This window comes from Balaenoptera borealis (genome assembly GCF_965194805.1).
Source record: "Balaenoptera borealis genome assembly, chromosome: 1".
In the NCBI taxonomy this organism is placed as follows: domain Eukaryota; kingdom Metazoa; phylum Chordata; class Mammalia; order Artiodactyla; family Balaenopteridae; genus Balaenoptera; species Balaenoptera borealis.
Window position 1 is genome coordinate 193,567,583 of NC_138860.1, and position 21,792 is coordinate 193,589,374.

A 21,792-nucleotide genomic window follows, 5' to 3' on the forward strand; every position below is an offset into this window, starting at 1 on the left:
AAGGGAGTAAAATAAATGGTTTTTTCCCGTCACCAAAAACTCAGGAAGCAAAACAAGCGCTTGGATACAGAAAGTAAACATTTCTTTCCGGGAAGAGAAAGAATTCCAATTCCACCGCCCTTTCTGTGCCCCAATTTCCTGTCGCATTTTTCTACATTTTCCATTTCAGGTCCAGTGAATGTGGGTATTCGTTTACCGTTCTCTTTCCTGAGGTTCTCGAGGTTGAACTGCCAGTTTTCTGTGACCACCAAGGTCCGCAGAGTAACTGGAGCCAGGGAAGAGAACTTCATTCTAAGAGCCTCAACAGGTTAGAGGCCGCACCTCACGATGAGGGTCTTTAAAACCCTTCGCAGGAGAACCTGAGTGCACGGACTTTGAGGGCCCCCCTCCCCCGCCTTAGCACAGCTTAAAACCCCGTGGCAACCGCTCTCCCCGCCCCGGTCTGGCGGGAAGTCTTCCGTAGGCAAGATTCGGAGTCCACCGCGCCACCGCCGGGGTCGGGGTCACGGGGACGGGGAGAAAGGGCGCAGCACCGGGCACCCGACCAGGCCAGGCCCGGACTTCCCCCGAACCCGAGCTGCCCGCAGGGACTCGCCCCGCCCCGGCACCCCGGGCTCCGTCAGCAGTCGGCGCCGAGGCCCGTAATGACGCGCTAGCGCGCCCGGCACTCTGCGCAGGTCTGCTGTCGGCGGCTGGGGGACGGGGGGACGGGGGGACGGGGAGGCGGGACCCGCCGGGACCCGCCCCCGGTCGTCATCGGCCCGCGCCGATGCAGGAAGTGACGACGCTCCTGGCGCGCGCCGGGCGGTTTCTTCTCAGGCTCCGGGTCCGGCGGCGGCGGCGTAGGGGTGAGTGGCGGCGGGCCGGGCCGGGCCGGGCCGGGCGGGGCGGGGTTGAGGGGGGCGCGGCCGGCTCACCTAAACTCTCGGATCCCGGCGGGCCTCGGGCGCGTGGACCGGGGCGGGCGACACTCCCCGCCTCCTCGGCCATCTCGCCCGGCGCGGAACTCGGAATGGAGGAGGCGGCGGGCCCAGCAGCTCCCCGAGCCAACTTCTGCCGGGCCGAACCCCGGGCTAGCGGGACTGAACCCCAAGAACCGGGAACCCGCGCCCTGGTCTGCGAGCGCGCTCTCGGAGCAACCACCCAGGCCTCCCCGTATCCCGTGCTGGGGCTGCAGCCGTCCGGTGGGCCAGTGGCCCACGCAGCCCAGGTCGTCTTTCTTTTTTTTTTTTAATTTAATTTATTTATTTATTAATTTATTTTTGTCTGTGTTGGGCCTTCGTTGCTGCGTGCGGGCTTTTCTCTAGTTGCGGCGAGCGGGGCTACTCATCTTTGCGGTGCGCTGGCTTCTCACCGCGGTGGCTTCTCTTGTTGCGGAGCAGGGTCTCTAGGCGCGCGGGCTTCAGTAGTTGCAGTACACGGGCTCAGTAGTTGTGGCTCGCGGCCTCACTAGTTGTGGCGCACGGGCCTAGTAGCTCCACGGCATGTGGGATCTTCCCGGACCAGGGCTCGAACCCGTGTCCCCTGCATTGGCAGGCGGATTCTTAACCACTGCGCCATCAGGGAAGCCCCCAGGTTGTCTTTCTAATAAATCCTCCTGACAAAAACAGTGCTTGGTGAGTGCCAGGTACTGAGCTACGAGCTTTACCTGGGTGATCTCGTTTAATCCCCATTGATGCTGTCATATAGGGGGTTTTCTTACCGTTTACGGAATGGTAAGCTGAGATGAAGTAACTAGCCCTGTACAGCACAGGAATGACAGCAAAGAGATTGGAATCCAAGTGGTCATTTTCCAGAGCCCATCACTCTTTTTTTTTTTTTTAATCTTTCTTTCTAGTTTTTCAGTTTTCCTAAAATCGAAGTATAGTTGATTTACAATGTTGTGGTAGTTTCTGCTGTACAGCAAAGTGGTTCAGTCATACATGTATACACGTTCTTTTTTATCTTCTTTTCCGTTACGGGTTTATCACAGGAAATTGTATATAGTGCGCTGTGCTCTGCAGTAGGACCTTGTTGTTTATCCGTCCTGTGTGTAATAGTTTGCTTCTGCTGACCCCAAACTCCCAGTCCTTCCCTCCCCCTCCCACAACCACAAGTCTGTTTTCTATGTCTGTGACTCTTTTTCTGTTTTGTAGATAAGTTCATTTGTGTCTTTTCTTTTTTTTTTTTTTTTTTGGCCACGCGTGGCTTCTGGGATCTTAGTTCCCTGACAAGGGATTGAACCTAGGCCCCAGCAGTGAAAGCGCCGAGTCCTAACCACTGGACCGCCAGGGAATTCCCATTTGTGTCATATTTTAGATGCCACATATAAGTGATATCACATGGTATTTGTCTTTCTCTTTCTGACTTAGTTTACTTAGTATGACAATCTTTAGGTCCATCCAAGTTGCTGCAAATGGCATTATTTCATTCTTTTCTTTTAATTTTAATAATACATTTTACTTAACCCAGTATTTCTAAAATATTATTATTTCACCATATAATAATCAGTATAAAATTATTAATGAGGTATTTTACATTTTTTACACAAAGTCTTTGAAATCCAGTGTGTATTTTATACTTAGAGCACAGCTTAATTCAGACTGGCCACAGTTGAAGTGCTCAATAGCTACACGTGGCTAGTGGCTACCATTCTGGACAGCAGTTAATTTAAGGTGTGAATTCTATACACAGTTATAATCCCAGACAAGTAGAGGTCATTTCCAACTGTACCCATGGACAAATTGATAGTGAATTCATGTTTGGAATATTAATTGTATAGCATTTGGACATGGCAAATTTATTCTTGAATTATGAATAAGTGGTTTAAGCGAACCCGATTATTGCATATTATTACATGCAGCTACTGAAATAGGCACTTCCACATATTACCACATTTAATCCTTTCAAAAAACACCTGGCAAAGGATCGTTATCGAGATTGAAACAGTAGACCTGTGCCCAATATCCACTTCACCCTTCTTCTAGTTTGCCTTTCTGAAAGGCAGAGAGTGGAACGCTGAATGCTGTGTTTCCCAGACTCCCGTGAAACTAGGGTTCTCAATGTGATTTAGATTCAGCCAGTCAGATACACATACCTGAGATTTGAAGGCTGGAAGTGAGGCGGAGACTGCATTTGTGGGGGGGGGGGGCGCGTTTTTGCCGTTTCTACAGGCACATGAACTGATTTTTTGGCAGCAGAATTAAAGAGACTTGCCATTGTCCAGTCTCTCCGTGTGGATACTGGGACGCAGGGTCCTGGGCATCCATGGTGCTGGGGCAGAACGGAGCAAGTACAGCATGGCTTCGGAGTCCGTGGCAGCAGTGGCAGTGTCTTTCTAATTAAGTGGACTTTTGAAAGTTGTGGTTTCCCAAAGATAGCCATAAATTCTGTGTGTCCTAGAACATTCTGCATCCTAATGGGGTGCTCTGGTGGTCTTTGAGCAGTTGTCTTCCGGTTCCAGTCCCATCCTTCCAAACTCTGGGGTGCTGGAGCTGGGGCTGCTCACTGCGTCTCCGCTTCACCATCTGGCGCCCGCATAGGTTCTGCCAATAGGAGGTAATAGAGGCTTGTCTTGGGTGTCCACAAGATGAGTAGATCTCCACACCTGCCCACCAGGGTCTGGAAAGTTTATATAGAGGCCTTAACGGGGTTCATGCGCACATGTAGTCCGAATGGTCTCAGTAACACACTGCTCTCTCCGGGCAGCGTCCTTGAAAATGTATTTCATTCCTTTTTATGGCTGAGTAATATTCCATTGTATATATGTACCACCTCTTTATCCATTCATCTGTCGATGGACACTTAGGTTGCTTCCATATCTTGGCTATTGTAAATAGTGCTGCTATGAACATGGGGGAGGGGGGGGGTGTGTATCCTGTTTAATTATAGTTTTGCCTGGATATATGCCCAGGAGTGGGATTGCTGGATCATATGGTAGTTCTATTTTTAGTTTTCTGAGGAACCTCCATACTGTTCTGCATAGTGGCTGAGCCAACTTACATTCCTACTAACAGTGTAGGAAGTTTCCCTTTTTTCCACACCCTCTCTAGAATTTGTTATTGATGGCCATTCTGACGGGTGTGAGGTGGTACCTTGTTGTAGTTTTGATTTGCATTTCTCTAATCATTATCGATGTTGAGCATCTTTACATGTACCTATTGGCCATTTGTTTTCTTCTTTGGAGAAATGTCTATTTAGGTCTTCTGTCCTTTTTTCAATTGGGTTGTTTGGTTTTTTGCTGTTGAGTTGTATGAGCTGTTTTTATATTTTGCAAATTAAGCCCTGTCAGTCACATCGTTTGCAAATGTTTTCAGCCAGTCGTGTAGGTTGTCTTTTTGTTTTGTTTACGGTTTCCTTTGCTGTGTAAAAGTTTGTAAGTTTGATTAGGTTCTCTTTGTTTATTTTTGCTTTATTTCTCTTGCCTTGGGAGACTGACCTAAGAAAACACTGGTGCCATTTATGTCAGAGAATGTTTTGCCTGTGATCTCTTCTAGGAGTTTTAGAGTGTCATGTCTTCTGTTTAAGTCTTTAAGCCATTTTGAGTTTATTTTTGTGTATGGTGTGAGGGTGTGTTCTAACTTCACTGATTTACATGCAGCTGCCCAGCTTTCCCAGCACCGCTTGCTGAAGAGACTGTCTTTTTCCTATTGTATATTCTTGCCTCTTTTGTCAAAGATTAATTGACCATAGGTGTGTGGGTTTATTTCTGGCAGAGCCCATCCCTCTTAACAAAGATTTGTACTGAAACGCTCAAAAGTGGCAAGGCAAAAGTGTTCAGAAACAGCATAGCATCAAACCACAGTTTGCTGTGTCCTGACACAGTTTGAATTTTTTGTCTTTTTTGCAGTGTTTTAACTCAAATGGGTGATGAAAAGGACTCTTGGAAAGTGAAAACTTTAGATGAAATTCTTCAGGAAAAGAAACGACGGAAGGAACAAGAGGAGAAAGCAGAGATAAAACGCTTAAAAAACGTAAGCCATGTTTTTTTAGTAAGTGTTTTTTTTAAAGGAGATTTAATTTCTTTGCCCTCATTTTTCCATTAGAACAACGCTTCTTCGGTGAAGTTCTTTTGTACTTCCAAATGTCGCAGGTGAGCCCAAAATCTATTCTAAAAATTAACAAAAACATTCAAATACTCAGTTTACATTGACAGCAGATCGATAACATACTAAAGCTGCATATAGATGACCACAGCTACATGGAAAATAAAGTATTTTGAACCTAAAATCACTAGTGCGGTTGGGCTTGTTTTTCTCATTTCATCATTATATTCATGACACCATTTCCAAGTATTTTTAGTATAGTAGGAAGCTTCCTTGAAATTAGTATTATTGTTTTACACCTTTCTTGGTTTGCCTAATAACATAGGAAAACTTTAGTAATTTGATAAGGGGCATTGAAAGAAATGCCTCTTCTGATAAGTTTAGCAGCAGACCTTTCTTACGTATTTATGAGTGCTTTTTGAGATACTGTAAAGTATTTGGTGTATAAAATATGCTTTAAGGCTCAGTTCTGGTTAATATAAATAGCTAACATACTTGTCAGAGAGTTTAATGTCCCTTGTCATATACGCTGGTGTTAAATTTCTCAGGTTCTGGGTTACAGAGAGTTATATGAAATTCTAATGTCACGGGATTTGAATGAAAGTTTTTTATATTTTATAACATTGGTCCACTCAAAGTGTGTATGAAAGTTTGTTTTCGGATATTGGCAAGGTTTGAGTATTACTAAAAATAGGCTTATCTGTAAGGAAAATTACTTTCTCCTTGCTTCTTAGTCTGATGACCGGGATTCCAAGCGGGATTCCCTTGAGGAGGGGGAGCTGAGGGACCACCGCATGGAGATAACGATAAGGAACTCGCCGTATAGACGAGAGGACTCCATGGAAGACAGGTGAGAGAGCGTGGCCCTGGAGGAGCCCACTGGCTGCAGGTGCACTCACCTGAGGAGACAGGCTGAGCCCCGTGACAGGGCCGTGGTCCTGGCTGGCCCTTCTCAGTGTTATTTTGAAAGTTTGAGGTCATGACCTGAGGTTTACCTCTAGATTGAAATGACTCTTGTGTGGTGTCAGTTACCAGCTCTCCCCTCTTCTTAGGAAAAGCCTGAGCGTGTGTTCCTTTCTTTGTGATCATTCTGCAGTGAAGTGAACACCATTCACATGGTACATTTAAAGTATTCTGCTGTATGTTTGTGATGATTTGTATAATTACTGTCTAAAATTATCTACAAATAAATCAAAGTAGCTGATGAAAGATACTTGGAGCAAGGCCTTGAAGCAGAAACGGTCCTGCCGAGGTCTGTATGTCCTGACGTTTCTTCCCGTGCTGTGCTTCGTCCTCACTTGTTTTCTTCTCATGTCCATCATCAAGCAGTTAAAAACAACATAACCGGAAATTAAGGCAAAAAGGCATAGGGTGTGAATTCTCCCAAGATTTTGGTTATATAATCAGTTGAAAATATTGTTAAATGACCTTTTGAGATCATTAAGTTTGATTAAAATTGTGGGACCTTTTTTAACAACTTTATTATGGTGTAAATGACAAACTGCACAGATTTCAGGTGTGCGGTTTGATACGTTGTTATATACCTGTAAACTATCCCCACGACCAAGATCATGAATACCCTAAATGTTCCTCAGAGAGGCCTTTTTGTTCCATGTTTCACACTGATTCCCCACTTAACACTTTCCATCTGAATCTGTATTTAATACACAGTTTGGGCTTAGGTTTCATAATGAACATCATCCTTTAGCTGATGGTTGAGATTCACCTGTCTGTTCTGACCCTTCATCTCTCTGGGTTGAAGACACTCCACGATACCCCGGTGCTCCTCACATTACTTTCTCGGGCGTGATGTAATGCTGTGGTGTCTTATTTCAGAGGAGAGGAAGATGATTCTTTGGCTATCAAACCACCCCAGCAAATGTCTCGGAAAGAAAAAGCTCATCACAGGAAAGACGAAAAGAGGAAAGAGAAACGCAGGCATCGTAGTCATTCCACAGAAGGGGGTACAGAGCATTTGCTTTCTTTTGTGTTGTGTTCACATGTGGCCTCGCTCCTATTTCATGATCTACTGTCTTGTCCAGAGCACAGTTGAAAGCGAAGAGAATCAAATTTTAGCTAAAAAAATAAATTTATTGTAGATCATTCTGAATAGATACTCTGTTTTCCTTCTGTGTTTTCTTCTGTGTGTTTCCCCCTCATTGCATTGTTCTGGGGTAGTTTGTCTACCTACAAAACTCTCTTAATTCAACAAGGGAAAACACAGTCTTCAATGCTACACTGCTTTAACTAAGGAACAGATGCTTGATAAAACTGAAACAATGGGTTTGATCTCATACCAGTATTAAGAGCTTCTTAGGGGTGTTGGGAAAACTGGGCCTGGGGCCTGATATAAATCTCATTGTTAAACTCAGTTGGCTAACATGGTGTATAATGTGATGTAGAAACTAAAAGGAGATAAGCTTTGTCCTGTATCCTTTACAAATGGTGATTTCTTTTTAAATCGTGAAACTAATACAGTCTAATCAGTTTATTTAATACAGAAAATTAGAAAGAAAGATGGAGATCACAGTTCTATTCAGTGATAATCACATTATTTTTGTTTTTTTCTTAACTGGAGGCTTACTGCATAGAGTTTTATATTGTCATCCTTTTTTTTTTTTTAACAGAAAGTCATGATTGTTTCTCCAAGTCAATGATTAGATATTTTTTCTTTTCTTCACTGGGTATTTTTAAGTTGAGTTTCTGGAGGTTAAGTTTCTTCGTACGACATGTCCTGTTTCCCACTAGGGAAGCATGCCAGAGTGAAGGAGAAGGAGAGAGAGCACGAGCGTCGGAAGCGGCACCGAGAGGAGCAGGACAAGGCCCGCCGCGAGTGGGAGCGACAGAAGAGGAGGGAGCTGGCGCGGGAGCACTCCCGGAGGGAGAGGTGAGGCCGGCAGCCCGAGCGAGCGGGGTCCTGACTGCTGGCGGTGCCCCCGCCTCAGCCTGTGAGATGGGCCTGCAGGGAGGGATGCGGCTGGACGGAGCTGGGGGTCCAAGAGGAATCGAGAGGCGAGGAGCAAACGTTTGGGCTGGACATAGAGCCATGGGGGAAGGAGAGAGAGTAGGGAGGGGTGGCGGGTGGCTGGAGGAGGGGAGCGGCTGTCCACACCCGAGCCCGGCGCCCCTGGGGAGAAGGGCGAGGGCTGCTGTCCAGACCTGGGTGGAGCCATTCTGGGGGCAGCCAGTCCCGGCACATGAGTCCTGAGGCAAAGGCAGTGCGGGGAGGCCAGGGGTGTGGGCGATTCCCCGTCTGCTCACTCGGCAGGTGTGTGCTGAGCACTTGCTCCGCACCAGCTCTGTTCCAGGGGGCCTTGTCCAGGAAGGGCCAACAAGATGTGTTGCTTAGGGTCGTCTGGGGTCGCAGCAGAAATAGACTCTGGTTCTTCCAAACAAGAAACAAAACGAGAAGTAACAAAGGCAATCCCAAAGGCCTTGAAATGGCCCGGGAGCTGGGACACCAGACTCCTGGGCCTTTGTCTCCAGGTGCCTCTGTGTGGGCTTAGAGTTCCAGGAGAGAGCATCTGTTCACCCCAGATCTGTTCTGCGTGGCCCAGGTGTGAATCCTAGGGCCACCTCTGGGTCCTGCGGTCATTTCCAGAGAGAGCGTGAGAGCTGGGCTGCTCCGCGGAAGGGAAGTAGCAGGCTGGAAGGTGCTGACACTCCCAGCAGCCGGGGCCGAACAGAGGGCAGGTACAGCAGGTGTGAGGAGAGCCTTCGTTCTCAGGACTCCGGGAGTGTGAGAGATGCAGCTGGGAGGTTGGGGTCTAAGGCCACTGTGAGGCCAGCAGAGCCTTCAGTGTCCTGGCTGCTGGCACATGACACACCCACGTTTGCTAAGCCCTGTGCTCTGTCCAGTGTGGTCCAGTCACACAGCTGTGCAGACAAAGTGGTGACCCCATGGAAGCCAAGCTTGAAAATAAAGAGCACATGGAAAAATGCAGCAGTGGCCACATTGTACAAGGGAGACAAGAGTTCACAGGGTTATTAGCCCAGCGGCTTACTAAACAGCAACAACTGGGAGGAAAAATTCAAGTGCAGGGTTGCTGCAAGATGTTACCTGGAATGTCCAGCTTTCAACAAGAAGTTTTGAGACATACAAAGACATAAGAAGGTTTGACCCCATATTAAGGAAGAAAGACATAATAGCGTTTCCAGATTTGGCGAAGACTTGGAAGGAAGGAACTTGAAGATGGAGCAACAGACTTCATGCCTTCTGAACGCAGAGAGGAAAGGATCTTCAATCTCAAGATCTGTGGGACAGCATCCAGTGTACCAGCGCACGTGTGGCGTGTGGGAGGGATGGGGGGCACAGAGGTGGCTTTTAAATAATGAGTACTTCCCAAATTTGACAGAAACCGTTTTATCTTCCGAGAAACTCAGTGAGCCCCAGGTAGGATAAGTACAAAGTCACAGTCACACTGGGGAAGCTAGTGAGAAATTCATGAAGGGCAGCAGCGAGCGGGGTGCTTCTCATCAGAAACGGGGGCCGCAGGCAGGAACCCGGCCAGCCCGGAATTCTGTATCCAGCACAGCCAGCCTCAGAAGTGAGGGACAAATAAAGGCCTTCCCAGGTGAACAGAGGCTGGGGGACAGGTGGACACAGCACTGCAGCCACAGCTGCGGGACATGCGTCGCCCCAAGAGCTCCTGGGATGAGTTTTCAACAGAGACCGTGTGCCAGGCCGTGGAACAAATCTCAAATTTAAAAGAATTGAGGCCATACAAAGTATGCCCTCTTATCACAGAAGAATTCAATTAGAAGTCAGCAACAGGGCTTCCCTGGTGGCACAGTGGTTAAGAATCCGCCTGCCAATGCAGGGGACACGGGTTCGAGCCCTGGTCCGGGAAGATCCCACATGCCGCGGAGCAACTAAGCCCGTGCACCACAGCTACTGAGCCTGCGCTCTAGAGCCCGTGAGCCACAACTACTGAGCCCGTGAGCTACAACTGCAGAAGCCTGCGCGCCTAGAGCCCGTGCTCCGCAACAAGAGAAGCCACTGCAGTGAGAAGCCCGCACACCGCAACAAAGAGCAGCCCCTGCGCGCCGCAACTAGAGAAAGCCCGTGTGCAGCAAAAGACCCAACACAGCCAAAAATAAATTTATATATTAAAAAAAAAGCAACAGAACAAAACCTGGGGAAATCCTCAAATGTTGGGAATCTAACAACCCGTTTGTGAAAAACCCATGGCGTGAAGAAAAAATTATAAGGAAAAACAATATTTAGAACTTTTTTTTTTTGGTCACGACGCAAAGCTTGTAGAATCTTAGTTCCCTGACTAGGTATCAAACCCAGGCCCCAGCAGTGGAAGCGCCAAGTCCTAACCACTGGACCACCAGGAAATTCCCTGAAAACATTTTGAACAAGATGAGAGCAAAGACAGTGTGTCAAAACCTAGGGATGCAGCTCCATCTGTGCTTAGAGTGAAGTGTTTCAGCTGTAAGCAGCTAAACCAGAAAGCAGAAAAGGAAGTTGTCCAATCAATAACCTAACCTCCTACCCAAGGAAACCAGAAAAAAAGCAAACTCATCCCAAAGCAAGCAGAAGAAACGTTGGGAGATGCAGAGCAGGCAGAAGCAGGCTTGGGAGGCCGGGGGGCGGGGGGCGGCCGCGGGAGGTATGATCAGTGGGTGCTGGGAGTGTCCTGAAGCCGGCTTGTGATGGTTGCCCGATTCCAGGGATGTGTTCAGAGAAACTGAGCTCGCTGGTTGAATTCTATATGTAAGTTATACCTCCACTTTTTGTTTGTTTGTTTGTTTGTTTGTTTTGCCATACTGCGCGGCATGAAACCGAAACCGCACCCCCTGCACTGGAAGTGCGGAGGCCTGACCACTGGGCCGCCAGGGAGGTCTCCTTCCGCTTTTATTTGGGGATAGTTTGGGTTCAGTGGCATTTATACAATAGTGTGTGGAGCCCAGTAGCCTTGGTCCGGCCCCTCCAGTGGTGACGTCTGTTCGGGCAGCACTGGCGGCCCTGGTTGCGCGCTCACCGTTTTTCGCTTGTGCTCCTTTCTGTGTGTATGACGCTGCCTTTTTTGTTTAACGTGTTCGCTTTTCAAGTTGTATTTGGACTTAACCCTGTAGGGACCTGAGAGTTAACAGACTGATGGGTTTCCACTCTTTGGCGTCTGGTGCCGCCGACCCCACGTGTTTCGGTCACTGGTCACTGGTATTTCCTGACCCCCGCACGACAGCTGTTCCCAGGAGCCGCAGGGCGCCGGGCCCAGGTCTGTGGCTCCCCCGCGCTTCCTCAGGTGGGCTCTCCCACCCCTTGGAGGCCCAGGAAGACTTGGCTCCTGGTAGAGGTGGATTTACATTGTGTGCACGGAGGGAAATCCTCTTGGCGAGTCTCAGTAGAGCTGCCGAGCAGAAGGTTCTGGAGCCAGTGGGGTCTGTGCCCCAGGCAGCTGTTACCTCCTTGTAACAGCACTTTCTGCCGTGTGACTCTTTAGGAACGAGGTTCCCAGGACGCGCATGCGTGTATGTTCTGCTTTTAAAAAGCTCTTTGAGGGTTGAACAGCCCGGAGAAGTAGTTTATCAATGCGAGCAAAAGCACTGGGGGCAAAAAGGAGAACTTCCTGTTTCGGGGGTAAATGTGGCGTGTGCTGGTTGCAGGGACCGCCTGGAGCAGTTAGAAAGGAAGCGAGAGCGGGAGCGCAAGCTGCGGGAGCAGCAGAAGGAGCAGAGGGAGCAGAAGGAGCGGGAGCGGCGCGCCGAGGAGCGGCGCAAGGAGCGCGAGGCGCGGCGGGAAGGTGGGGGCGGGGCCAGGAGGTGGGGCGAGGGGCGGGGCCGGCGAGACGTAGGGGCGGGGCCCGGTGGGGAGGTGAGGGCGGGGCCCGGCGGGGAGGAGGGGCGGGGCCGGGCGACCCTGCGGCTCCTGGGGTGTGGGCTGTCTGGCCCAGACAGCTGTGTCTGGGGTCCACACACTGGGGGTCAGGCCCAGGCTGGAGAGGTGGGTTCTGGCCCCTGCCTTCTGACCAATAGAGAGCAGCCTAGAAAGCCCACCTGGGTCCTCTGGTCGCTTCCTGTGCTCCATTCCGGTGCTGTAGGCGAGTGTTCGCCATGGGAAAGGGGGCTTCCGGCACCAGCTCCTTTCTGTTCTCGTGCGCAGTGTCTGCACATCACCGGACAGCGAGAGAGGACTATGGCGACAAGGTGAAAGCCAGCCACTGGAGTCGGAGCCCACTCCGGCCGCCTCGAGAGAGGTTTGAGCTGGGGGACAGCCGGAAGCCAGGTGAGGCCGCACAGCGCTAGCTGGGCCAGCGTGTGGTGGTCTTTGCGAGGGGCGTCTAGCACAGAAAGTGGCTGCTGCTTCACGTCACGATGCGCTAAACGCTTGCGTGCTGTGTGAGAGGGACTGTGTATGAAATAAGTGTACCAGCTGAAAACGCTTGTTACTGGTCCTTTGAAGCGTTGTTTTCCTCCCAGGCATCTGGGTGAGCGGTTCCTCGTACAAACCGAAGTTAGTCTTCGTATGACAAGCGCCATCGCATCTTGTTAGTTTAAAGCATTTCCCCACATTCATCTTCGATGGTTTGTTCCCTAAGTAAAAGAAGAGAAAGTGGAGGAGAGAGACCTGCTGTCCGACCTGCAGGACATCAGCGACAGCGAGAGGAAGACCAGCTCAGCCGAGTCCTCGTCAGGTAGCCGCTCGCCCGGCCCCGCCCAAGTCCGTGGCCACACGGGGGCGAAGCTCACTGCTGGCCGTTTCCTTCCTACAGCGGAATCAGGGTCAGGTTCCGAGGAGGAGGAGGAGGAGGAGGAGGAGGAGGAGGAGGAAGAGGGGAGCAGCAGCGAAGAGTCGGAGGGGGAGGAGGAAGAGGAGGAGGAGGAGGAGGAGGAGGAGACCGGGAGCAACTCCGAGGATGCGTCCGCACAGTCAGCCGGTGAGCACGAGTGCCCGCCCGCCCGCGGTTTAACCCCGTAGGAGCGCAGAAGCTACAGGTGGGTGGTTTGAAATCTCAGTAGAAATATATCCAGATTGAAAACGCCTGGCTGTCTGGGACTTACATGAGGCTCCCGAGTCGACGACATAGGGCGCCCCTTGCTTCCTTGTCGGCTAAAGCGGACCGCGCTTCTGCTTGTGGAGGGTCTGAGCTGACATCTGTTTCCTTTACAGAGGAAGTGAGTGAAGAAGAAATGAGTGAAGAGGAGGAGCGAGAGAATGAAAACCACGTCCTGGTTGGTGAGAGGCCCCCCGAGTGGTGGTTCACCTCTTCCTCATCTGCCCCTCACCTGGGTGCTGACCCACGTTTGAGTCGTGAGCGGGGCAGCGACCTAAGAAATAACCTTTCTCAGAGGCACGTCGTGCCCCGGGAGCTACAGGGAGCGCCTGGCTAGTGCGTCCCAGGACCCAGCTGGCTCGCGGGGAGCTGCTTCCCCCAGCACCCTGCACTTGACCGCTTGGGCCCGTGGGGGCTGGCATCCCTTAGAAGGGACAGTGCTGAATGAGCGCCATCCTGAGGGTGCTGGGCTCGGACACCAGGGGAGGCTGGGAAACGCCAGCTCGGCTCCGACCATAGGGCCGTTGCTGACCAGGGGCTGCATGGCCTCCGCAGGCAGCCAGGCCAAGCCCTCTGGCCGGTGGCCGCAAGTTCTGGGCGGGCCTCGGAGCTCGCAACCAGTCAGTGGCTCACAGTGGTCCCAGCCCGGCCAGTGGCCCCAAGACACGGTGCCCTCTGTCCAGGGCGCAGCCCGTGCCTGGCCCCCCGGGGCTCTCAATATGGCTTCTTCCTGCACTCGCTGTTCCCCCCCCCCGCAGAACGGGTGGGGTAGCCACACTTGCTCGTTCTTGGTTCATAATTGGGTTGAACTTCTGAAGTTCCAGAGTCACGATTTGACCGCGATTCTGGAGAGAGTGAAGAGGGGGAAGAGGAGGTGGGCGAGGGCACCCCGCAGAGCAGCGCCCTCACCGAGGGGGACTTCGTGCCCGACTCCCCAGCCCTGTCACCCATCGAGCTCAAACAGGAGCTGCCCAAGTACCTGCCAGCCCTGCAGGTCAGGTGCCCTCCCCGCCCCAGGCCTGGCTCTGCTTTGCTGCTCATGGACGGGGCCGGTTGCTGAGAGCAGAAGCTGGGTCCCACTGCGGGTTTCTGTCACTGGGTGGGCCCGGCCACCAGCCTCTCACGTGTCCCCGATCATGGTCCGGCCTCTTGTCCAGCAGTCTTGGGGGGAGGACAGTTCCTGCGTCCGCAGCCAGGACGCCCGCCAGGGGCCCCATGTGGAGGGGGCGGGCAGCCTGGCGGGCGGTCAGCTCTGCGGTCACTTCTGCCTCGGCCTGGGCTGAGTTGGGCACCTGCCCCCCTCGCCTGGTCGCTGTGCAGGGGTCGGAGGGCAGTGCTATGAGTCAGCGCACATTTTCTGTTGGGAAAAGTCCGTAACAACAATGCTGGAGGGAGGGGGTTGGAGAGGGCAGGTCTCCAGAGGGTGAGCGGCCTCAGGTGCTCCAGGCGCCCCAAGGCTAGTGGCCCAGCCCCAAGTGCCGCCCCAGCTCCTGGGGGTTTCCTGCGCCAGCTGGGGGTGCAGTGCACAGGGCCACCCCTGTCCCAGCCTCATCTTAGGATGAGGTGGCTGGAGGTGGCGGGGTGGGGGGTTGCCCAGGGCCGGCTTCCGGATGAAGGGGCACGTGCTCACTGAGGCGAGGAGAGCGTTCCCAGGCCGCTGCCCACGCGCCCTGCGCGGGCCCTCCTGACACGTCCAGGCGGGGCTTCCCTCTGGGGTGTGGCCCCGCTGCCGCGCCCTCATGCTGGCGCTTCCTCCCAGGGCTGTCGGAGTGTGGAGGAATTCCAGTGCCTGAACAGGATCGAAGAAGGCACTTACGGGGTGGTGTACAGAGCTAAGGACAAGAAAACAGGTGGGGCGAGTCCCAGGATGGTCCCCCAAAGGGAAGGGGTGGTGTGGCGCATGGACCGGGTGGCCCAGAGTGCCAGCCAGCACCACGGGGCGCCGGCACCTTCAGCGTCAGGGTCACTGGGTATAGTTCCCTACTGTCCTGGTTGTCACCCCTCCCCTGGTGCTGGGCCTTAGCCTTGCCTTATCTGACCGGTGCACACCTGAGCAGCTGGCCCCTTGGCGCCTCCAGAGGCCAGAAGTCGGCCTGACCACGAGGCTCTGTGCTGCTTGCTTGCAGCCGCAGGCAGGTGTGCGCCCTTGGCGGGGCCTCAGAGAAGCAGTCGGGGCCCTGAGCACTGGGGGGAGGCCGGTTGGCCATGTCCCGTGATCGTGGGGGAACAGCGATGAAACAGGGAGAACGTGCGGGTGGAAGAATATTTGCTCAATGTTGGTCTTCACGTTGCTTTCTTTGCAGATGAAATCGTGGCTCTGAAGCGGCTGAAAATGGAGAAGGAGAAGGAGGGCTTCCCGATCACGTCGCTGAGGGAGATCAACACCATCCTCAAGGCGCAGCACCCCAACATCGTCACCGTCAGGGTGAGGCTGCCGGCCCACGCGCCTCTGCCCCGCAGGGCCCCCACGTGCCACACCCCGGTGGCCGTCGCACTTAGGAGGTCCCTGCTGTCGCCCAATGTCTGGGCCCCGGGATTTCAGGTCTCTTGGGAGAGCCGGCAGTGGCAGGGCTGGCCTGGACCCCCAGGCCATGGGACCTGCTGTGGTTTCCTAGGAAATCGTCGTGGGCAGCAACATGGACAAGATCTACATCGTGATGAACTACGTGGAGCACGACCTCAAGAGCCTCATGGAAACCATGAAGCAGCCTTTCCTGCCGGGTAGGGCCTGACTCAGTCCCGTTGCTGTGGCCCTAGACCCAGATCCCCCTGAGGGACATCCTACACTCAGGTCGCCTGGGGGCGGGAGTGCTGACCTTGAACTCTGACCCTGTCGCACTGGGTGTGTGTGAGTGCCCCGGTGCCGGGTGCCTGGAAGCTTGGTGGCTGCTGAGGCAGCCGATGACCCGGGGGACCAGCCGCGTGCTGACCTGTCGCCATCCAGGGGAGGTGAAGACCCTGATGATCCAGCTGCTGCGTGGAGTGAAGCACCTGCACGACAACTGGATCCTGCACCGAGACCTCAAGACGTCCAACCTGCTGCTGAGCCACGCTGGCATCCTCAAGGTGAGCCCTGGGGGCGGCTCGGGGGAGGGGCCGGCTCCCAGGCATGGAGTCGTCCACAGCCCGCCCTCTGTCCTCACAGGTGGGGGACTTCGGGCTGGCGCGGGAGTATGGGTCCCCTCTGAAGGCCTACACCCCGGTGGTCGTGACCTTGTGGTACCGTGCCCCTGAGCTGCTGCTCGGTGCCAAGGTGAGTGTGGGTGTGCAGGAGCCTGCCCTGGGCGCGCTGACCCGCCAGCCCCCTGAGTGCTTCCTGACCCCTAGGAGTACTCCACGGCCGTGGACATGTGGTCGGTGGGCTGCATCTTTGGGGAGCTGCTGACTCAGAAGCCGCTGTTCCCTGGGAAGTCGGAAATCGATCAAATCAACAAAGTGTTCAAGGTGGGTGCCCCTGGGGACATGTGCAGGCGCCCGGGCCAGGTGCCTCTTCCCTGCAGGGCCCGGCTATTTGAGACGCCGCCCTGTTTTAGGACCTAGGGACCCCCAGTGAGAAAATCTGGCCCGGCTACAACGACCTCCCCGCCGTCAAGAAGATGACCTTCACCGAGTACCCGTATAACAACCTCCGCAAGCGCTTCGGGGCTCTGCTCTCAGACCAGGGCTTCGACCTCATGAACAAGTGCGTCCCTCCCTGCGCCCCGCCCTCAGCCCGCCTCCTCCCCGCCCAGCCCCGCCCCGCCCCTGCCAAGTGCCTTGTTCTCCCAGGTTTCTGACCTACTTCCCTGGACGGAGGGTCAGCGCAGAGGACGGCCTCAAGCACGAGTATTTCCGCGAGACCCCCCTCCCCATCGACCCCTCCATGTTCCCCACATGGCCCGCCAAGAGCGAACAGCAGAGGGTGAAGCGGGGCACCAGCCCCCGGCCACCAGAGGGAGGCCTGGGCTACAGCCAGCTGGTGAGGGGCGGGCTGGCGAGGGGAGCGGGGTCCCCGAGGCGGGGTTGGCCCGGCCGGGGCCCCACGAAGCCGCTGTGTCCACAGGGTGACGACGACCTGAAGGAGACAGGCTTCCACCTCACAACCACGAACCAGGGGGCCTCGGCCGCGGGCCCAGGCTTCAGCCTCAAGTTCTGAGGCTCAGAGCCGACCCCAGACCCACCTTGGGGAGCGCCGACCGCTGAGGCCCAGCTGGGACAGCGGCAGACACTGGAGGCGGCGTCTGGGTCCAGACCCCCGTCCTGCCCTGACCAGGTGCCGCCACTGCCACGGGGCTGCCGTGGACGCGACCTCAAGTCTAGGACTGGCTGCTGGCCTCGTGGGGTTTTCCATGTTTTCATTTTATCTTGGCTTGTAAATTTGTAGAATTAAATCACGTTTTCCTTGCCGTGGGAGGAAAGGCTGTGCTTTTTCAGATGTATCGGACTTGCCCTGCGAGGAGAGGGCGGGCATCCGTACACCCACACACACACACTCAGCCACGGTGACCACCAGCGGCCATGCCAGTCGGGTGCTGGCCGTGACTGGGAACAGAGCTGCGGGGGGTTTGGTACTTTTTAATCTTCAGGCTGCTGCTCCAGCACCTTCCTGCCTCACCCAGGGCCCCAGAGCCAGGCGTGCGAGCTCGCAGCCACAGCAGGTTTTTGTACAAGGTGGTTACGTGTTTTAAGATGTAGTAAAATATTCTTGGAGGAAGGGTCTGGCATTTCCTTCTTTAAGTGGCTGGTCCTGTGCTGGGTCCTGGGCCTCCTGGGTGGGGAGCCCCCGCCCCTACACTCGAGGGAGGGGTGAAAGGCAGTCTCCGTGGGCTCAGCTCTTTGCAGCCCGCAAGTCCTCCAGCTACGGTCTGGCTGGACAGGGTGGTGTTTGGGCAGAAGGGGACTTGTCACTGCCCGGGGCCCCCAGCTGCACCGAGCTAGTTCCTCCTGCGGGCGCCCCCAGCCTCCCCCCCCCAGCCGCCCCCGCTCACCCCACTCCCTTCAGGGAGGCCTTGCAGCCACAGGGCCCACCCCCTTCCCAGCCCTGAGCCCACGCGAGACCCCCGGCCCCACTGACTCAGCGCGCTGGCCCTGGTGATGCTGCGGGCACCTGGGCCTCGGGTTACCCACCGTTCCAGGCCCGGCCTGGAGAAGCCCCTCTCGGCCTGTCTCTGTGGACGGCATCCTCCCTGCAAGGAAGTGGCTGCAGGCTTCCCCACCCCGTGGGCCAAGACTGGCCGCCCACCCTCCCAAGAAAGGGCCAGGAGACTTGAGAGAGAAAGTGCTTTATCAGCATCCTCAGCCCTGCGGGCGGCGCTCAGCTCCGCAGGCGGACGCGCCAGGAGTAGGTGCTGAGCACGCGCTGCCGCCGGCGCACCACGCACGTGTAGGTGCCCTCGTTGATGGCGTTGGCGATGATGCTCAGGTGCGCGCCGCCCAGCGCCAGGTAGCCGGGGTAGGAGAACTCCAGGGGCTCCTGGTCCTTGTACCAGCTGCGGGGAGGGCGGAGGGCTGGCCAGGGTCCCGAGTCCCCCCGCCCACCCTCGGCGCCCAGGCAGGGTCACTCACTACACTTTGCCTTTCTTGTGGAGGATCTTCTGGCCGCAGCGGAAGGTCACATTCCTGCCCTCGGGCACCAGCCGGGTTTTGGTCCTGGGGGGCGGCGCGGTGGCAGCCACGGTGGGGAAGGGGAACTCTGCTCGTACGGGGTGGGGGGCGGAGGCCACATCAGTACCCGGCGCCCTGGCCGGACGCAGGCCGGAGAGGCCCAAGCTCACCGTAGCAGAAGTCGCAGCTGCTGGGACACAGCCTCTTCATGAGCCTCTGGCGGGCGTCGCAGAAACCCCTCCGCGCCCAGGACGCGCACACGAACAGCCGGTCCAGGCAGCCTGCAGGAGGGGCAGCCTGGCCTCAGGGCCCGCCCGCCCCGGTCCCTGGCCCCGCCCACCCCGGCCCCTGACCCCGCCCGCTTCGACCCCGCACTCACCGTAGAGCCGGTGCAGCCCCCACAGCTCGTCCTGCGACAGCGCCTTCCAGCCACGCAGCGTGGCGTTGAGGTGCATGAGCGCCCGGCCGTGCTGGGAGTGCATCAGGCCCAGCGCGTGGCCGATCTCGTGGGCCGCCACGTGCACCAGGTCGGTGAGCCACACGCCTGCGGGCCCCGCCGGTCAGCGCCCGGGACCCGGCCCAGCCCTCCGCCGCCCCCCATCCCCCCGCCCGCCCGCCGGCCTTGCCCCAGAGGCCCGAACAGCTGCTGCAGTGCCGGGAGCCTCCCTCGGGCAGCCGTGGGAAGATAAGAGTGTTCCAGGCTGGCGAGGCGGTGAGCTGGCCCCCAGGAATGCAGCTCCAGCTCCGGCTCCAGCGGTGTGGGGGGAGGGGGCTTCAGGGCTCCCGGAACCCAGGCTTACGACCTCCTCCCAGCCTGCCCCTGCCCGCCTCCCTGATCCCAAATCCCAGCCATGACCCCCCCAAAGCCCTCCCGCTGCGCCCGCCGTGGTGCGGGGGCCCCACGGGAGGCCAGGCCGGCGTCACCTTTCTTCCAGCTGTAGCGTGTGGGGCCCAGGACCCAGTACTCGCTGTCGTCAAAGTGGATGCCGCCGTGCGGGGGGAAGAAGGCGTGGGCCAGCTCGCCCGTGGGGCCGTCGAAGCAGTGGTGCGTCGGGGAGACCAGGCAGTCCGTGTGGTTGACCGGGTAGAAGCCTGCAGGAGCACGGGGCTGAAAGGGGGCCTTGGGGCGGGGCGGGGGCGGGGGCACGGCGCCCACCTATGCGGAAGTCGCTGGGCTGCTCAGGGGCCACCTCGCGGAAGCTGAAGGGGGACACGTCACTCCACATGCGGAAGGCGGCGGCCAGGCCCCGCCGGGTCTCGCTGGGGCTGAGCAGGTTCCTCGGGAAAGAGAGGATCCTGGGGTGGGAGTCATGGTCAGGGGTGGCAGCCAGGCAGCACCGGCCCCCCCTCCAGGGCCAGGGTCGCACCTGTATGTGAGGTTGAAGTGGTCCCAGCGCAGCCGGGTCGGGGTCAGCGTGTAGCGGCGTCTGCGGGGCGCCGGGGGGTGCGGCGGGCCAAGGCTTGGGGTGGCGAGCACACCCGCGGTCGCGGGCACAGCGTCTCCCTTCGAGGGAAGCAAGTGCCCCGTGGGGAGGCAGCAGGGACTGTCCCCAAGCCCCAAGCCGCGAGGAAAAGGGCCTCGAAGGCTGGGAGGGCGCGCGCTCCAGGGAGGGGCTCTCTTTTTGTCTTTCGGCATTTTCTGGTTTTCCACCCCGAGCCAGGGTTACTTAACAGCCAGAAAGAAAAACGTTACTAAAAACAGGCCAGGTCGGAGTGGGCGGAGCTGCCGGCAGATGCTGCCCCCCGCCCCCCCATCAACGGACACGGACTCGCCGACTCAGGCCCGGACGCGCAGCCGGGGCCGACCCGCCCGCTCCCGCGCCCGCTCTCACCTGCGCTGCGCTCGCCACGGGCCGGTTCCCCAGGGCCCCCGGCCGGGCCAGCAGCACGAGCGTGGGGAGGAGGCACAGCGCGCCCAGCACGGCTCCGAGCAGGCGGGCCCGGTCGTGGGCCCCCGACGCCGCTGAGGGGACGCAGGCCCCGCGGCCCATGGCGCCGGCGGACTCGCTGTCGAGGCTCAGGCGGCGGGGCAGCGCGGCGGCGGCGGCTCGGGTTACAGCCCTGAGGGGGAGGGCGCGCGGCTGCCCCGAAGGGAACCAGCTGGCCGCCTGCTGTCGGGAGCACCCCCGACACCTCCAGCCTGGGGTGCGGGGACCCGGGCCTGTGGGTCGCTGGCGGTGGCCTGGGCAGGGCCGACTGGGCGGGGTCACTTGGCGGGGGTGGGGTGGGGGTTGCGAGGAGGGCCCCGGACGCCAGGGAAGAGACGGACACCGGGGGCTCTGGCTTAGGCAGGAGTGGTCAGCCGGGTCCCCAAACTCGCTGGGAGTTGACTGACTTGGCAGCTTTTCTCCCAAACGGAGTCCCCCAGGACACCGGATGAGACCCGGCAGTGGGACCTCCATCCTGGCCAGCTCGGGACACGTCCCCTGCAGGCGTTGGCTGACAGGGACCCCGCGAGAGGGGAGGGATGCGACGGGAGGGGACGTGGCAAGTGAGTATCGGGCTGAGGAAGAGGGAGAAGGAGGCGCCTGCGGAGCAAGGCTTGGGGTGCCAGGAGGGAGGGGGCCCTGCAGGGGCCAGCGGAAGGACCCATGGAGGGCGATAGGGACAGCGCACAAGGGGCGGGGGGGGCGCCGCAGGAATCCCCACCAGGCGCTGCCTGCCGAGCGCGCGCAGGGCCGAAGTCTGAACGGTCCTGGGTTGGGGCTGGGGGACCGGGTGTCCTGGGGGCGGAAGACTCGACGGGACGGCTTTCAGGTCATGCCTGGCAGAGGAGCTGAGCCAGGCGGGATGTAGGCGAGGGCGCCTCTGGGCTTGGGGAACCGGGATCCAGGGCGGGGCGGGACTCCCGCCGGTGCGGAGCGGCCGGGGGGAGGGGAGACGGGGTGGGGGCTGGGCCGAGTCAGAGGAGGCGCGGGGGGTGGAGGGGAGGTGGGGGGGGGGGGCTGGCCCTCCCCGTTCTCCACCCAGGCCTTGAGCCCAGAGTGACAGTGGTGCGCCGGGCCAGCGGGGTCAGCGCCAAGTGGCTGGCTGGCAGCCTTGAGACTCCGGGGGAGCATTTCGGTGGTTCTTGGAAAGCGCCCGGCCGCGGGGCCCAGACCAGGGCAGTGCCCGCCGCCCCCATGGCTAAACGTTTGCGCCGACAAACCGACCTTCTCCGTCCTGTGCTCTGCCCTACTCCC

The 21,792-nt window shown here is 56.9% G+C and overlaps 2 protein-coding genes across 7 annotated transcripts; one reads left to right on the plus strand and one right to left on the minus strand.

The window, feature by feature from the left end:
- The first annotated feature begins 743 nt into the window (after window positions 1-743).
- Window positions 744-17,412, plus strand: CDK11B (cyclin dependent kinase 11B). Of its 4 annotated transcripts, none has more exons than XM_082404602.1 (20): window positions 745-848; window positions 4,829-4,952; window positions 5,759-5,874; window positions 6,861-6,988; window positions 7,773-7,911; window positions 11,640-11,776; window positions 12,136-12,258; window positions 12,572-12,667; window positions 12,746-12,910; window positions 13,144-13,209; window positions 13,846-14,021; window positions 14,787-14,877; window positions 15,331-15,452; window positions 15,643-15,748; window positions 15,972-16,093; window positions 16,173-16,280; window positions 16,355-16,471; window positions 16,561-16,709; window positions 16,796-16,985; window positions 17,070-17,412. In XM_082404602.1, the coding sequence occupies exons 2-20, from the start codon at window positions 4,842-4,844 to the stop codon at window positions 17,160-17,162; spliced, it is 2,355 nt and encodes a 784-aa protein (XP_082260728.1). In that variant the 5' UTR covers window positions 745-848; window positions 4,829-4,841; the 3' UTR covers window positions 17,163-17,412. The 4 variants fall into 4 exon arrangements, with proteins under 4 accessions (XP_082260730.1, XP_082260731.1, XP_082260728.1 ...); XM_082404603.1 differs by lacking the exon at window positions 745-848 and adding an exon at window positions 5,025-5,071 and having other exon boundaries at window positions 4,875-4,952; XM_082404604.1 differs by lacking the exon at window positions 16,561-16,709 and having other exon boundaries at window positions 744-848.
- Window positions 17,413-18,272: 860 nt separating this feature from the next.
- MMP23B (matrix metallopeptidase 23B) lies at window positions 18,273-21,789 on the minus strand. Of its 3 annotated transcripts, XM_082404797.1 has the most exons (9): window positions 21,763-21,789; window positions 20,443-20,671; window positions 19,978-20,114; window positions 19,767-19,906; window positions 19,535-19,702; window positions 18,990-19,154; window positions 18,781-18,891; window positions 18,572-18,698; window positions 18,273-18,495 (listed from the first exon to the last, which is right to left on the minus strand). In XM_082404797.1, exons 2-9 carry the CDS (start codon window positions 20,599-20,601, stop codon window positions 18,321-18,323), a joined length of 1,182 nt encoding a protein of 393 aa, XP_082260923.1. In that variant the 5' UTR covers window positions 20,602-20,671; window positions 21,763-21,789; the 3' UTR covers window positions 18,273-18,320. The 3 variants fall into 3 exon arrangements, with proteins under 3 accessions (XP_082260923.1, XP_082260922.1, XP_082260921.1); XM_082404796.1 differs by lacking the exon at window positions 21,763-21,789 and having other exon boundaries at window positions 18,572-18,655; window positions 20,443-21,440; XM_082404795.1 differs by lacking the exon at window positions 21,763-21,789 and having other exon boundaries at window positions 20,443-21,434.
- Window positions 21,790-21,792: the final 3 nt, after the last annotated feature.